This window comes from Prorops nasuta, unplaced genomic scaffold, assembly GCF_024137725.1.
Source record: "Prorops nasuta isolate Cenicafe-Biocafe unplaced genomic scaffold, Cenicafe_Pnas_1.2 PNAS00001, whole genome shotgun sequence".
Taxonomy (NCBI): domain Eukaryota; kingdom Metazoa; phylum Arthropoda; class Insecta; order Hymenoptera; family Bethylidae; genus Prorops; species Prorops nasuta.
The window spans coordinates 15,662,601-15,677,896 of record NW_027116798.1 but is presented as its reverse complement, the minus strand read 5'-3'; the positions used below and the strand labels follow the sequence as shown (position 1 = coordinate 15,677,896).

At 36.6% G+C, this 15,296-nt stretch overlaps 2 protein-coding genes across 2 annotated transcripts; both read left to right on the top strand.

The window, feature by feature from the left end:
* Nucleotides 1–1,565: 1,565 nt before the first annotated feature.
* On the top strand, nt 1,566–2,519 carry LOC136773142 (FK506-binding protein 5-like). Its single transcript, XM_066726577.1, has one exon. It carries the CDS (start codon nt 1,566–1,568, stop codon nt 2,517–2,519), a length of 954 nt encoding a protein of 317 aa, XP_066582674.1.
* A 7,266-nt stretch (nt 2,520–9,785) lies between these two features.
* On the top strand, nt 9,786–12,518 carry LOC136773132 (golgin subfamily A member 6-like protein 22). The gene is made up of 2 exons (XM_066726565.1): nt 9,786–10,784; nt 12,294–12,518. Exons 1-2 carry the CDS (start codon nt 9,786–9,788, stop codon nt 12,516–12,518), a joined length of 1,224 nt encoding a protein of 407 aa, XP_066582662.1.
* Nucleotides 12,519–15,296: the final 2,778 nt, after the last annotated feature.

Here is a 15,296-nt window from a genome sequence, read left to right as displayed (position 1 = left end):
GCAATACGGTCCACTCTTTGTAATTGTTTGTTCACATCAGAACGAGTCGGTTAAAACAGGCGCGGTCGATGTTAAGATTGAAATCGAGTATTGGAAAAATATTCCGAGTAATACTACAGCCTATTGTTTAATTATACATGATAAAATTGTAGACTATAATCCGCTTACGAATATTGTTAGAAATATAAGTTAGATATGTAAGGTTAAAAAAAATAAAGCACTTTTTAATAAATATATAAACATTTATTCACTCATTTATTATACAAATCACTTATTGTTTAATCTTAAATTCTAAATTATTATATTTCCCACCTAAATATTTCATGATCAAAATATTTTTTGATGCTGCATTTATCAGCTCCGTAAACTGATCCTGCGATTCGAGTAAGGCAACCATCCGGGCAGGGAAATAAAACCAATCCTCCGTTGATAGTTTCGCTATTATCCTCATTCCATATTTATTCTTTATTTTCATCATTTCAATTATTTCATATTCTTTATTTTCCTCGAGACTGTTTAATTTAACAAATGTCTTCTCAGAGATAAAAGCGAATGCATTAACTCCAGTTAAAAATGCCATTTTATCTAGACCCTGTATTGCAGAAAACTATTATTATTATTATTGAAAATTAAAACAATATTTGAATAATATATTCCTACCTTTCTTTAGCAATTTTTTTCAAAGTAATCAGTTCAAACTGAGGTATAAACTGATCTGAGTATTCTTACTGGTTGTGGCTGATGCACTAACTAAAGTACTGATTTGAAGATTCTTGCAGGTTGTGTAGTCAATGCACTAACTAAAGTTTGAACAGATTGAAGCTGGTTCACTATTGTCCGAATCCATTTATATAGGAAAAATTGTTGATGGAGGGGGTAAAATTCTTTGATGAAAGGGGTAAAAAATTTTTTGTTGGAAACATATGCAGATCTTTAAGGTGTCATTAACACTGATTAGTAAGATGATATACTGCTGATTACTCAAATTATGATTCTATTAAAAGAATATGCATGAATCATTCAAGCACATTTTCATTTTATGAAAAGAGGAGATGATCTTCAATGTGTTAGCAATCAATATATCTGTAACGATCTATCATCTGAATAAAATATATTTTAAAATTTAAAAAAAAAAATATGATCTTGCTGAAGATCTCATTTTCATAGAGAGCTGCAATTGCTGCTGCAAATTTTAGAATTGTTTTGTAGTAAGGTCTAGCGTGGAGCGTATTAGAGGTTCTTAATTTTCTTCTCGTGCTGAAATTAAAACCACAAAGATATTTGTATATCTGAAGCATGCTTCTCTCTTGAATCTTTATTACATGCATTCTCACGATGATTTTAATTTCATTGCTTAGTAAGATGATGATGTGTGTTTGTTTATCTAAACTTGGGGTGTAATTTCATCAAATGACACGTATAAGTACCCTCAAAACTGCCGTTGAAAGGGCGTTTCTTATTAAGATAGCTGGTGTTAGAGATGTTATAAAAATCGGAGTAGTTCCAAACTGCTCATTAAAGTTTGCTTCTACCTCCGATCTGTTTGAATTAAAATAAACGTAAACATGTGTACCGGTAATATGTATAATGACAATAGTATAATCCGAGAATCCTCAGTCGCTGGTGGTATGATATATCTTTTAAATGCAATTGGTGTTGGAACAGATTTAGGGGCGATAATTAGACTTTTATTAAATGACATTGAAGAAGTGGAGGAAATGAGTAGTGATGATGACGATGGTTATGATGGTGATGATGAAGAGGAGGAGGTTTTGAGGGATGAAGAGGGTCAAATAGATCTAGTAATGGAGGACGATGAGGATGATGAGGAAGAAATGGAAGTAATAGTTGTGGAAAGTGAGGATGAAGTGGAGTTTTTGTATAAAGAAACAAACATTAATGAGAGTGTAGTTATGATTAGTAGCAGTGAGATTGATTGTGATCATGCACAAATTGTAGAAACAGAAGTAGATACAGACATTTTAGAACCTTTAAATGAACTTGAAAGGGATATTGAAATTATAATCATACTTTTATTTAGTAGTGACGTGGTGGAGAATGAGAGTGTGTTTGTGATTGACAGTGAAAATGAAAGCGTGGATGAAGTTGATAGTGATGACGAAACTATAATTGAGATTTTGAGTATGGATGAAGAAACTAGTTCTGATAATGAAGATAGCAGTGAGAATGAGAGTGTAGTTGTGATTGGTAGCAGTGCTCATGAACAAATTGTGGACGTAGACGTAGAAATAGAAGTAGATGCTGACATTTTAGAACTTTTAAATGGATTTGAAAGGGATATTGAAATTATATTCGAACTTTTATTTAGTAGTGATATAGTGGAGGATGAGAGTGTAGTTGTGATTGATAGCGAAGATGAAAGCGTGGATGAGATTGATAGTGATGCCGAAACTATACTTGAGATTTGTAGTATGGATGAAGAAACTGATTCTGACAATGAAGATATGGAGATAGTTATGGTAGAAGACATGGATGTAAAAGAGGTGGTGTCGGAGTGAGAGGACTATGAATGCATGGAAATAATTGAGGTAATGGATATGAATGTAAAGAATGTGTAAAGAGTATAGCTAACCTTATTTTAATAAATTGTAATTTCATTTTAATGCTAATAGTTATCTATTATGAGTTATTTAAATATCTATGTGTTTCATTTATATCAATAAAACAATAATATTAGTGATGCAGCTTAACAAGGCTTTTTCCCTCTTTACGGAGGTTGTTATGCCTAGGTAAGTAACTGAACTATTAACTTCACAGGAATTATTCGTATATTTATTTACCTACCCGAACTCCTTAACTTTATAAGAATTCAGTTTACCACATATAGGAAATTAATTTTACCGACTGTGGGGCCTGACGTCAGACGAGTGGGGGTGAGACGTCAAAAGGCTGTAAGTATCCTCATACACCACCGCAACCCTCTCGCCACTACTTGCTGCGAGCTCACGTGGAGCCTCCGATTTCCCCCACCACCACTTAGCATTTCTTGACTCCCCCCACTACTTCGCAACCAGGCTGATCCGAGTGGACAGGAGTGAGGAGGGGGGGGGGGTAGAATTGGCATAGCTTGTCTACTAACGTATACACGACAAAAACGGTTAAAAACTGTTGAGCTTCCAAGTGAAGATGATATTTTGGTATTTTGTGATTACATTGAAAAGAAACGAATTCATGCATATGATAATTTGATTATTAAGTTCTCATATTCAGACTGGTTGTGTTTATTTGAAACCACACTGCTTGCGGCACAGGCTTTTAGCCGTCGTCGACAAGGAGAAATATCTCGCATGACTATTGAAGATTTTCATGCTTATGTCAAAATTAATGAAGATGATATTAAATCAAAGGCATTTGCAGAATTAACAGTAAACACTAGAAAAGCCGCTTACTCTTATGTTCAATGCACACTACGCGGTAAACTTAATCGAACGGTCCCCCTTTTTCTGCATATGAATTTAGTAGATAGTATAGAACTGATCTTAAGATACAGAAAATACGCTAATGTACCTGAATCCAATCCATTTATTTTTGGGTTACCGTCAATGGATAAAGATCGGCATAGGCATTTGGTAGCCTAGAATTTAATGCGTAAATACGCAAATGACTGCAAGACAGTAAACCCAAAAACTTTGCGTAGAATTCTTTTAAGAAACCACATGGCTACTGTAGCTTCGAATTATAATCTTTCGGAACAAGAAATAGCTGATTTAGCAGATTTCATGAGTCATAGTGAAAAAATTCACAAGCAAATTTATAGGCAGCCCGTAGCAGCTCGTCAAATACGAATGTCCCGAATATTAGAAAATGCTAGAAGCAGTAAAAAACACGAAGCCGATGAAATAAGATGTATGTACTTTAAATCTAAATGATTTTATAATTAAACAATATTTATTTTAATAAAACATAACTACAAAATTTTAATTATTTTTGTTATAGTGGAATCTTTGCAAACGGAAAAGTCACTGAACTCATTAAACTCAACAGGTATTCAAATAAATATATCTTTAAGAGTAATTAACAGTTTTAAATTCTACAGTTTATTATCCAATAACGTATACGTTACTTGATAATTTGCAAAATAAAATAGTGCTATTGGTGCATGTTTCTTTCATTGAAATAAATAGAATTAAGTTCTTTTATACTGATTTATGCTATACATTAATGAGATATTTTTCATCGTTTGTAATGTTAAATATACTTAGAAAGGCAGAGGGTGGTCAATATAGATGACATATATTATAATTAGTTTACTTATGTTCTTACTTTTCAACTATATCTTGCCAGAAATAACGCAGGATGCACACAGTAAATTAGCCTAGAGACACTAAGCATGCTAAAAAAAGTATCCCTTTTTACTAAAAGAAATTAAAGTGTGAAAGATGCAGAGAATATGACAACTTGAAGCATTACTTCTTTTCTTTTGCATCAGTATTCTGATGTCTGAATAGTATATAGATTACTAAGATTATTTACTCTAAGGGATTATTTAGAAGAAGTTAAATTGGTATAAAGAGAAAAAGGAAAGAGATGAATATAAGGAGAGCAAACAGTATAGGGTCACTTCCTTCGCCTTTACCTTCCATTTTTGCATTACTTTGTCCATTCAAGTAATACTCAATTTCAGTGAACGTTGCTCGTATGTGTTGTGTATAGCACTTCCTGTAATTTATCGTTTATCTAAATTTAATTAAATAATGTTACTAATTAAATTACATTAAATGAATATGTAACCTATTAATCATATTAAAATTTCAGATTCATCAAACGAGGATATAATACCTACTAAAAGTAGCCAAAAACGTAAAATAATTAGTTGCATTAGTTGCAAAGGTAACAAGAAAATTGTTATTTTTTTAGTCCTAGCAAATAAATATTTTTCCACAAAAAATTACTCATATTAATGAACAGTTTTGTTAAATTTAAACATTTGGAAAAGTTGTTGTTATTCATTTATCATTGAACAGTAAAATAGAAGTCAAATGAAAATTTATCGAATTATGTTATATCATACTTATTATAAAAAGATATGAAATTCTATAATCTAATATTTATTGGTTTATCTAGAAATCTTTACGAGACCATTAAAGAAAGGTCATTATTGTCAAATTATATGATTCCAAAAATATTTCTTCGTGATAAGGTGATTCATACTCTCTTTTAAATATAGTCTAAGATGTACTGATAAGGCAAGATGAACGCTTTTAGATTTTAACAGCACCTAATCCTTGGCTTCATAATTATCACAGTATAATAATAAATACCAGCAGAAGCATGACGCACACATAACACGCTTAATATATCTTAAATACTAGCTTATGGCTAATGGTACATTTAGTACTGTTTATTGTTCATTATGTACTAATTATAATTTAATATAAACATTTTTAGATATCACCCGAGAAACGAATGATTCTGATGATTCATACTTACCTGAAAAGAAAAAAGGTAGTAACCATTTCAAAACGTGTTAAAAATAATGTATAGATTTAAAATTACAAACTATTGGCTACTTATTGTTCGTTACTTACATAGAGTGATTTTATTTAGATAACTAATTTCGTTAATATTTACTCTAGTTTATAATATAATTTATTGTTTGCAGCTAAATGTAATCTTAAGATTAAACGGATACGTTGGACGAGTGAGAAAATAAATCTTGTCTCAAAAGCATTCAAGCTTCACATGGAAAGAGGATCATTGCCGTCCAAACAAGATTGTGAAACTTTCTAAAAAAATAATCCATCAATTAATAGAACTCTCTACCAAGTAAAAGCTTTGATTGCGAACAAAAATGTACAATCCGCTAAAGATATTGTATGTTAAAGTAAATATAAAAAAAAAAGTTTTATACTTTTATTTAATAAAGTGTATTTTGTATAAGTTGAAGATGTAAGATATTTTTCACAACTTTCTTATATTCCACACCGTAAATTCAATACTAAGTTGCATATTCAAGTAGTATCGTCGTAATGTGAGTACAAGTAAGACAAATATAGTTCCAGAAGGTTTTTTTCAAAGATCGATTAATATTACACGATATATTACTGTAATTCCGTCAGTATCATAAAACGTGCAGTCTTTACGGATTATCAATTTCTTCCCTATCGACTATTAAATTGATCAAAATAGCAGTTGTTAATATAATCTGAGACTTCTTCTCTGCAAAACTAAAAGCGAACTAAATAATACTGTATCACATATCCATTACTGTATAATATTTATGTATATATTGAAACGAAGAATGAATTGTACAATCTTATGTAAACGCATTATTTATGAAATTCAGAAAAAACTAACGATTTACAAGTTTTAGTCGTCGCATACTAATGTTAAACTATCAAATAGAATCTTTTCGCAAAAAGTTGAAAGATACAAAGATATAATAGTTTCAGAGCCTGATATCTTCAGCGAACTAGCAGTAATCTATGTAAAAAGAATACGTTCGATCATCAAGAAATCTTGGTAACCTTATTTATCGAATACTTACACATTGCAAAAAAGATGTAAAAGTAGTTAAAACTACTGCGAAATTTCTTATCCATCAACCAACATATCATGTTATTTAGCAATATTCCGTTTCTTCATTGGATAAAATACTTCGGTGGAGAGTCGACAAACCTAAAAATATCTTTGAAAGCATTGTCAAAAAAATGTACAATACAAAGTTATATATAACATACTATCGCCGAAGTAGCAATAAGGCCTCTTCCAAAAATATACGATTGAAGATTTCGAATAATACGAATATTTGCAAAATGTGCCTGTGAGGACATTATTATACAATATCGTATTTTCCGTCTCCTAAAGAACAAACTATTGGAGGTACCTCTAAGAGATTATAATTTTTCTCTACGTTTAGTAATTTTCCAGAAAGGTACTCCTATCCCTCGAATGGCTTTATTTAACGACTTTCTGATAAAATGCAAGTAAGCATTTCTACGTCTTATGATGCCCTGACAAGCCCATGCTACGAAAATTTGTATCTTTCGATATTTTCAAAAGTTTTAAGAACAAACGAAGTTTTACTATCTTAGTAATATCTGAAGGTCTAAACATATGTTCTTTATGACACTTCGTCTAACTTTTTAAGATTTTTCAACATATGAGTTAAGCAGTCATGGTTATGTTGTGAGGACGAAATTCTGTAAAGCATCATAAGACATATAGATAAAAGCTTTTTGAGGATGGCTGAAGATCGTAGAATGAGGAATCTTCTAACGTAAAAAGGAGCTGAACCATCAAATACTTGTAGAACCGTGGTACTATTAAGATCTTAAAAAAAAAAAAAACATTGATGACATGAGTTTGTGAGGACATTACATAACAGAGTATCATATAAGTTGACTATTATCAAACGAATCATTTAATGCTAAGGGATTATACTATTTCTTTACATTCTCCACTTTTTTCTTACAAATATTTCTATCCCTGGGATCGCAAGATTTACACTTTACTCATAAAATGCAAGCAAGCGTTACTGCGTCTTACAATGTCTTCATAAGCATATGTTATGTATATTAAATTTTTCCGAAATTTTCAACATTCTTAAAGGGTTAGGAAATGTTGGTAGCAAGACATTGTCTGACTTTGAAATATTAAAAATATCGATAAATATGTACATTCGAAAATATGTTATGAAGGAAATTAGTAAATCGCAGTAATTTTCATTTTGTTTACTTTTTAAGATAACACCAGTAAATGGCGATATCTGGGAGAAAAATTTATGCGCGGAAAGTTAATGTACACCGACCGACATGAATGATTTCCTTGCCACGCATGAGAAAACCGCTAATTTCCACTAATAATGCCGAGGTATTACGAAAGACGGTCAGACCTGAGTAATTTTTCGTGTTGATAAATAGGGTTCAGTCTCATGAGAGCCCATGTATTTAGCTATCAAACAAAAATCGCATGAAGCTGGCTGTCTTGGAAAATACTTCGTCGATTTCATTAAGTGCAGTGCGTATACTAACCGCTATGTATGGGGTCTCTACCGAGTTTTGAGAATCATTACTTTCATTTATTGGAGCTAATGGGTTTTTTTGTCTCCTGGAAGGGATACTAGCCATGGCTGTTTATTTTTATACAGGGTTTGCCAAATAAAAAGACCCAACAACATATATACCACGAAAGTCTTAATTGTAGATAAATCTATATTTTTTAGTTATAAATGAATAGGGAGGCACAATTATGTAACTTCCCTGTCTGTATCTAAGAAGCCTATTACTCGTCTTCTTTTACTAATAATACGAAATCATAATCTAACTTCAATTGCTTATGGACTTTCGTTTCCGGTGTGTGTGTGGATGGATGGAGTGAATGTGAAGGAGGAAAAAGGAGTAGGAAGAACAGGTTAGTCAGAAGGGGGAAAGTGGGAAAATAGAAAAGGTGAAGGCGGAAGAAAAGGGAAGGATAAGGGCATAATAAGTGAAGTGGAGAAAGGCGAGGAAGGGAGGGAAAAAAGGGAAAGAAAAAGAGTTGGATTTTGGAGGTTAGGAAGAAGAGCGGGAAAGTGACAGGTAGAATAGGAGACAGGTGAAAGTGAAAGGTGGGAGACAGAGGCATCTGTGAGAGAAAAGGAGAGTAAGGAAGAGGAAAGGGTCGGTAAGGTAGGAAAGAGGAAGGAAGTTAAAGAAAGTTGGAGAAATGGAGGAGGCGAAAAAGGGGAAGGAAAAGGAAAGGAATAAAGAAAAGGAAAAGGGAGTGGAAAGAAAGGGGGGAAAAGAAATGGAAAAGTTACAATTAGGGAAACTCGGAGGGATGGGAGGAGAGGAAGGGAGAAGAAAAATTGGGAGTATAGGTAGCTGGGAGGATTTCATGAGAGGAAAAAGGAAGGAAAGGGAGGAGGAAATGGAAGAGGAGAGGGGAGAGGGGTGGGCATTTCAAAAGAGTGCAAGGATAGGAAGGACACCGGAGAAGGAAAAAGGGGGGGAGGGGATGGAGAGGGTGTTAGGAATATTGGAGGATATACGGAAAAAGATTGAAGGATTAGAAGAGGGAAAGAAGGAGATTATGGGAAAAATAGAGGGGGTAAGGGAAGAGATGGAGAGAGATAGAAAGGAGCGGAGGGGGGAGATTGAGAAACTGAAAAGTAGAGTGAGCGTAATGGAGGGGAGGGAGGAAGAGAGGGAAAAGGCGGCAAAAGATGCGAAGGAAGGAGGAAAGGGAGAGAAGAAGGAGATAGAAAGGAGGCTGAGAAGGCTCGAATGGGAGAAGGAAAAAAGGGAGAGGGAAAGCAGAAGAAATAAGGTGTTGGTATGGGGAGTAGAGAAGGCGGAAGGAAGTATGGAGGAGTTAAAGAAGGAAGTAGAGGGGATAATGAAAATAGTAGGGGTGGAAAAAGGGGTGAAAGAAGTAAGAAGGATGGGAAAAAGGGAAGGGGAAGGAAGAAAGGGAGTAACGGTGGAAATGGAGGATAGGGAGTCAAAAAGGAAGGTGATGGAGGGGAAGCACAAACTAAGAGGAAGGAAGGAAAGAATAAAAGAGGATTTGACGTGGAAGGAAAGAAAAGTGATGGGGATAGTGAGGAGAGTGGCGGAGGAGGAAAGGAGGAAAGGGAGGAGGGTGAATGTAGGGTATATGAAGGTATGGGTAGAGGGAAGGGAATGGAGATGGGATGGAGAAAGGGAAGGACTCTACGACAAGGAGGGCAGGAGAAGGGGGGGGGAAGGAGCAAGGAAGCGGGGAATTTTGGGGAAGGGAGGGAGGGATCGGAGAGGGGGAAATGAAGATTGGGGGAAGAGGGAAAAGGGAAAGGGGCAGGGATGAAGAAAAAGCAGAGGCAGGGAGAAGGGAGGAAGGGGGGGAGTGGAGGGGGAGAAGGAGGAGGGAGGAAGGAAAAGAAAGAAGGAATAAAAATAGCTTTCTGGAACGTAGCAGGAGTGACCAATAAAGAAGAGGACTTTTGGAACAAGGTGAAGGAGTGGGATGTGGTGGGAATGGTGGAGACATGGGTGGAAGAAAAAGGGTGGAAAGGGATAAAAGGAAAATTACCAAGAGGGTACAAATGGTGGATGCAAAAGGAATGGAAGGAAGAGAAGAAAGGTAGGGCAAAGGGAGGAATAATAATAGGAGTAAGGAAGGAAATGGAAGGGAGAATAAAGGGAGGAGAAGAAGATGAAGAAGGGATAATGGAAGTAGAAGTAAGGATAAAGGGAGAAAGATGGAGAGTAGTTACAGTATATGTGGGAAAGGGAATCAGAGGAATGGAAGAGGGGTTGAAGAGAATAGTGGAAAGGGAACAAGGGAAGAAGGTGATAATAGGGGGGGACTGGAATGCTAGGACAGGGGAGTTAGGAGGCGGGGAAGGGGAACATGAAGGGATGGAGGGAGAAAGGATGTCAAGGGACAAGGTGATAAATACTGAAGGAAAAAGAATGATGAATGTAATAGGAGAAATGGGTCTAGAGATATGGAATGGGAGAGCTAAGGGGGATGAGGAAGGAGAATATACGTATGTGGGGCACATGGGGAACTCAGTGATAGATTATGTGGTGGGGGGGAGAGAAGTAAGAGAGGAATTAAAGGAAATGGAAGTGGAAGTGAGGACGGAGTCGGACCACTTACCAATGGTGGTAACATTGAAAAGGGAAAGGGAGAGGAGGAGGGGAACGAAATGGGGAGAAACGAGAGAGATAGGTTGGATGAAGGAGGACAGGGAGAGGTATAGGAGAAAAACGGAAGAGATGAGGGAGGAAACAGAGGAAGGTGTGGAAGGAAGGTGGAGGAGAGTGCAGGAGAAGGTGAAGGAGATAGAGCAGGAGGTAAGAGGGAGGAGGGAAGGAGGAGGGAAGGGGGAGGGAAGGAAAGAGGGGGGTGGTGGGATGAGGAATATAGGGAGGGAAAGAAGGAGTTAAGGAGAATGATGAGAGAATGGTTGAAAGGGAAAAGGAAAATGGAGGAATATGTAAAGGAAAGGAAGAAATATAAGGAGAAGTGTGAGGAGAAGAAAGGTAAATGGAGGGAGGAATGGTATAAGGAGATGGAAAGGATAAAGACGGAGGGAGAGGTATGGGAGGTGGTGAGAAAGGTAAGAGGAAGAGAGCGAAGCAGGGCGGAGGAGATAAAGATAAAGGAATGGGATGATTATTTCAGAAGGCAACTAGAGGGGAAGAAGGAAAGGGAGAGAGGGAGTGAAAGGAAGGAAAGCAGGGGAGAGGAAAAGAGAAGAGGGAATGAGATAGAGGAAAGGGAAGTGGAGAGGGAGTTAAATAGGTTAAAACCGGGTAAGGCGGCAGGAGAAAATGGACTAGGGAACGAGGTATGGAAGTACGGCGGAAAGGGGGTAAGGAGAGAGGTGTGGAGGATATGTAATGGGGTATGGAAAGGAGAGGGGTGGCCAGAGGGATGGGAGACAGGGATAATCGTGCCTATAAAGAAGAAGGGGGAAGGAAGGAAGGTAGAGGAGTATAGGGGAGTGACTCTGATGGACACGTTGGCAAAGGTGTATGCGGGGGTGTTAGGCGAAAGGCTAGAGAAGGAAATGGAGGAGAAGAATATGATTGGGGAAGGACAGACGGGATATAGGAAAGGAAGAGGGGTAATGGAGCACATTTACACGCTAAACTTTTTGGTAAATAGGGAAGTGGAGGAAAAAGGGGGAGGAATGGTAGGGTGCTTTATAGACTTGAGGGCGGCATTTGACACGGTAGACAGAGGAAAATTATGGAAGGAATTAGAAAGAAAAGGGGTAAGCAGGGATTTGAGGGAGACAATAGAGGGAGTGTATAGAGAAACAGCGTGTAATGTAAAAAGGGGAAAAGAGATGGTGGGAAAATTTTGGACGGAGAAAGGGGTGAAACAGGGATGCCCAATGAGTGCAAAACTTTTTATATTATATATGGCGGAACTGGAGGAAAGGTTGGAAAAGAGGGCGAAAGGGGGGATAAGAATAGGAGCGGGGAAGGTATACTCACTTATGTACGCGGATAACATAGTGGTAATGGCAAGGGAGATGAAGGGAATGAAGATGATGTTGAAGGTAGTGGAAGAATTTTTGGATGAAAGAGGGATGGAAATGAATGTGGAAAAGACGAAGTTAGTAAGGTTTGGAAAGAGGGTGAGAGGAAAGGAAAGATGCAGGTGGAAGGAGGGGTGGATAGAGGAGGAGAGGGAAGTAAAATATTTGGGATATGTATTCAAGAGAAATGGAAGACAAAGGAGCACATAGCGGAGAGGGTAAGGAAAGCGGGGGTAGTAATGAGGGAGATATGGGGGGTTGGAAGGAGGATTTTTAGGAACGATTTTGCAAGAAGAATGTGGTTGTATGATAGGATGGTATGGCCGGTGATGGGGTATGGAGCAGAGGTATGGGGATGGGAAGAGAGAGGAAGGGTCGAAGCAATGGCGGAAAGGTACGTGAAGTGGGTTCTGGGAGTAGAATGGGTAACGCCAGGATATATGATAAGAGAAGAAACGAAGAGGGAGAAAATGAGGATCAAAGCGGCAAGGAAGGCATGGGATTTTTAGGAGAGACTGAGAGAAGGAAAGGGAAATAAGTGGGCAAGGGAATGTTTAAAGGAAATTGAGAAGAGGGAAAGGGGAGGAGGAAAGAAATCAAGATGGGAGCAGGAAAGAAAGAGTTTTGTGGTGGAGAGGGGTAAGAGGAGAGGGGTAGGATATGGGGGGAATTGGAAAGGGAGGAAAGAAGGAGAGAGGAAGAAGAGAGAGAGAGAGTAGGATAGGCATGACGAGGTACAACAAATGGTACAGAATAATAGTGGAGAAGGAAGTACCTGATTATTTGAAAGGAGGAAGGAAGGAAAGGGAATGGAGAAGGATAGCGAGATACAGGTTAGGGAATGAAATGAGGGAAGGGATGTATTGGAGGGAGGAAGAGGCAAGAAGATGTAGGATATGTGAATGGGAGGTGGAAGGATGGGAGCATGTGATGGAGAGATGCGGTGATAGAGAGGGAACAGAGGAGGGAATAGAGGAGAGGATTAGAATTTTGCTGGATGGGAGTGGGAGGGGTTTAGATTGGATGAGGAGGTTGGATGAAAGAAGGAATGGAGAGAATGAGAAGGAAACGAAGGTACGGGCGGAAGGAGAAGAATGAGTGAGGAAGAATGGAATGGATGAGTGAAATCTCTCTCTCTCTCTCTCTCTCTCGAGAAGAACAGTATGGATGGATGATTAGATGATAAGGACAAATGTAAAAGGAATGGAATGTATGGAAGGAGGGAGGAGATATAAATAGAGTAAGGAATAGATGTAAGAAATAGGTGTAAGAAATAGGTATAAGAAATGTGTAAGATCAATGTAAAGGAAAGAAAATAAGGTGTAACCTGAAAGGGCACCTTGGAAAATAAAAAAAAAAAAAAAAACTTCAATTGCTTATGGGAGTGGGAGAGAGAGAGAGAGAGAGAGAAGGGGGGGCAGCCAACACTATGTACTTCCCTCTCTATCTACCATCAATGCTAAGTATATTTATTTATTCATATTTAAAGTGTTCATTCTATATATCACTCGGTCATTTTATCTGGCAATCCCTGTATAAAAATAAACTGCCGTGAACAGTATCCCTTTCAAATGTGACAAAAAAACAATTAGCCCCAATAAATAAAAGTAATGACCTTCAGAACTTGGTGGAGACTCCATACATAGCGATTAGTATACCCGCACTGCACTTAATGGCGCCCTTCCGAACGAGAGAGAATTACGACTTTCTACGGAGTACTTAATAAAACCGATGAAGTATTTTCCAAGATAGCCAGCTTTACTCGATTTTTCTTTGATAGCTAAACACGTGGGCACTTATAAGACTGGACCTTTTTTATCTCCACGAAAATTACCCAGTGCTGGGATTCTGTAACTTCTCAGCGATGATTGTCGGTATCACTAACTACCGATAGTTGTCGCTTGCAGTAACGAAAAGAGCGATTCTGTAACTTCCGTCTATATGGATTCAGTAGCTAGTTATCGACAACTTTCGGTAATTGAATCGAGTTACCGAGAGATATCGCTAAGAGCGATTCTGTAACACAAAGTTTTCGATAATTGTCGTTAAAAATGTCTCTCTCTCTCTCGGTCGCTACCGAATTCTATCGTTAACTTAACGACAACCGTGATAGGCGTCGGTAGAAGTTTACCGAGAAAGTAAATTTAATAAATATCACAAATATTTCTTAAATTAATATTTAGAAATCACAAAAAAGTACTTACAATAAATTTTCTTCATAAATTAAGGCTTACAGTAAAAATCGTAGGAAATAAAATTTAATATTTTTCCAATTTTTATATTTAAAAATAACTATATATACAGGGTGTCCGGTTAACTATGGCCAGTCCGGGATATTCGGATAGAGGGTAAAATTTCGAGTAAAAAAGTTTTAAATACTTTTTGGCTAGCACCCTTAATTAAAAAGTTATTAGCGATTAAAGATCCTCAGTTTTAATTGGATTTCCTTAGACGGAGGATTCTATTGGTCGCATCGTTAGCCCATAAACGCTAAGATTCATTAAAAGTTAATACTAATGCAAACACACGGGCAGTGGACACACCCACTTGAGCCTGTGGTAGTGACCGAGTCTCGAGAGCGAGCGTCATAAAAACAATGAAAACATAAACAGTCTTGACAATAGTCGCAAGCTAAAATTTAAACTTTTGTAATTTTCAAGTAAGAAGTTAATAATTATCATTTTTGAATTGTATGTATTTTTACGATGAAAATGAGTCCAAACACAATATAATTACGCCAATTTTAGAGTATAATTAACAATTTTAATTAATTAATAATGTCGCTAAAAAAGTCATAATTATGTCGCGCTTGGACTTATTTTCACCATAAAAATATGAACAAATCAGAAATAAGAATTAGAAATTTGATAAAACACAATTGCAAAAGTTAAATTTCTTATAAATGTCTTAATTTCATTACCCCGATTCCCCCTTTTCTCTGACGATCAAGCGCGTAGAATTATCGAGCTCCCAAGGCTATTCATTCAACAATAGGCCTTGATTTAAAAAACAGAAAAACGTAAAAACATTACATTAAACAAAGAGAAATTTAACTTTTGCAATTGTGTTTCATCAAATTTCTAATTCTTATTTCTGATTTTTTCCTATTTTTATGTTGAAAATAAGTCCAAGCGCGACATAATTATGACTTTTTTAGCGACATTATTAATTAATTAAAACTGTTAATTATACTCTAAAATTGGCGTAATTATATTGTGTTTGGACTCATTTTCATCGTAAAAATACATACAATTCAAAAATGATAATTATTAACTTCTTACTTGAAAATTACGAAAGTTTAAATTTTAGCTTGCGA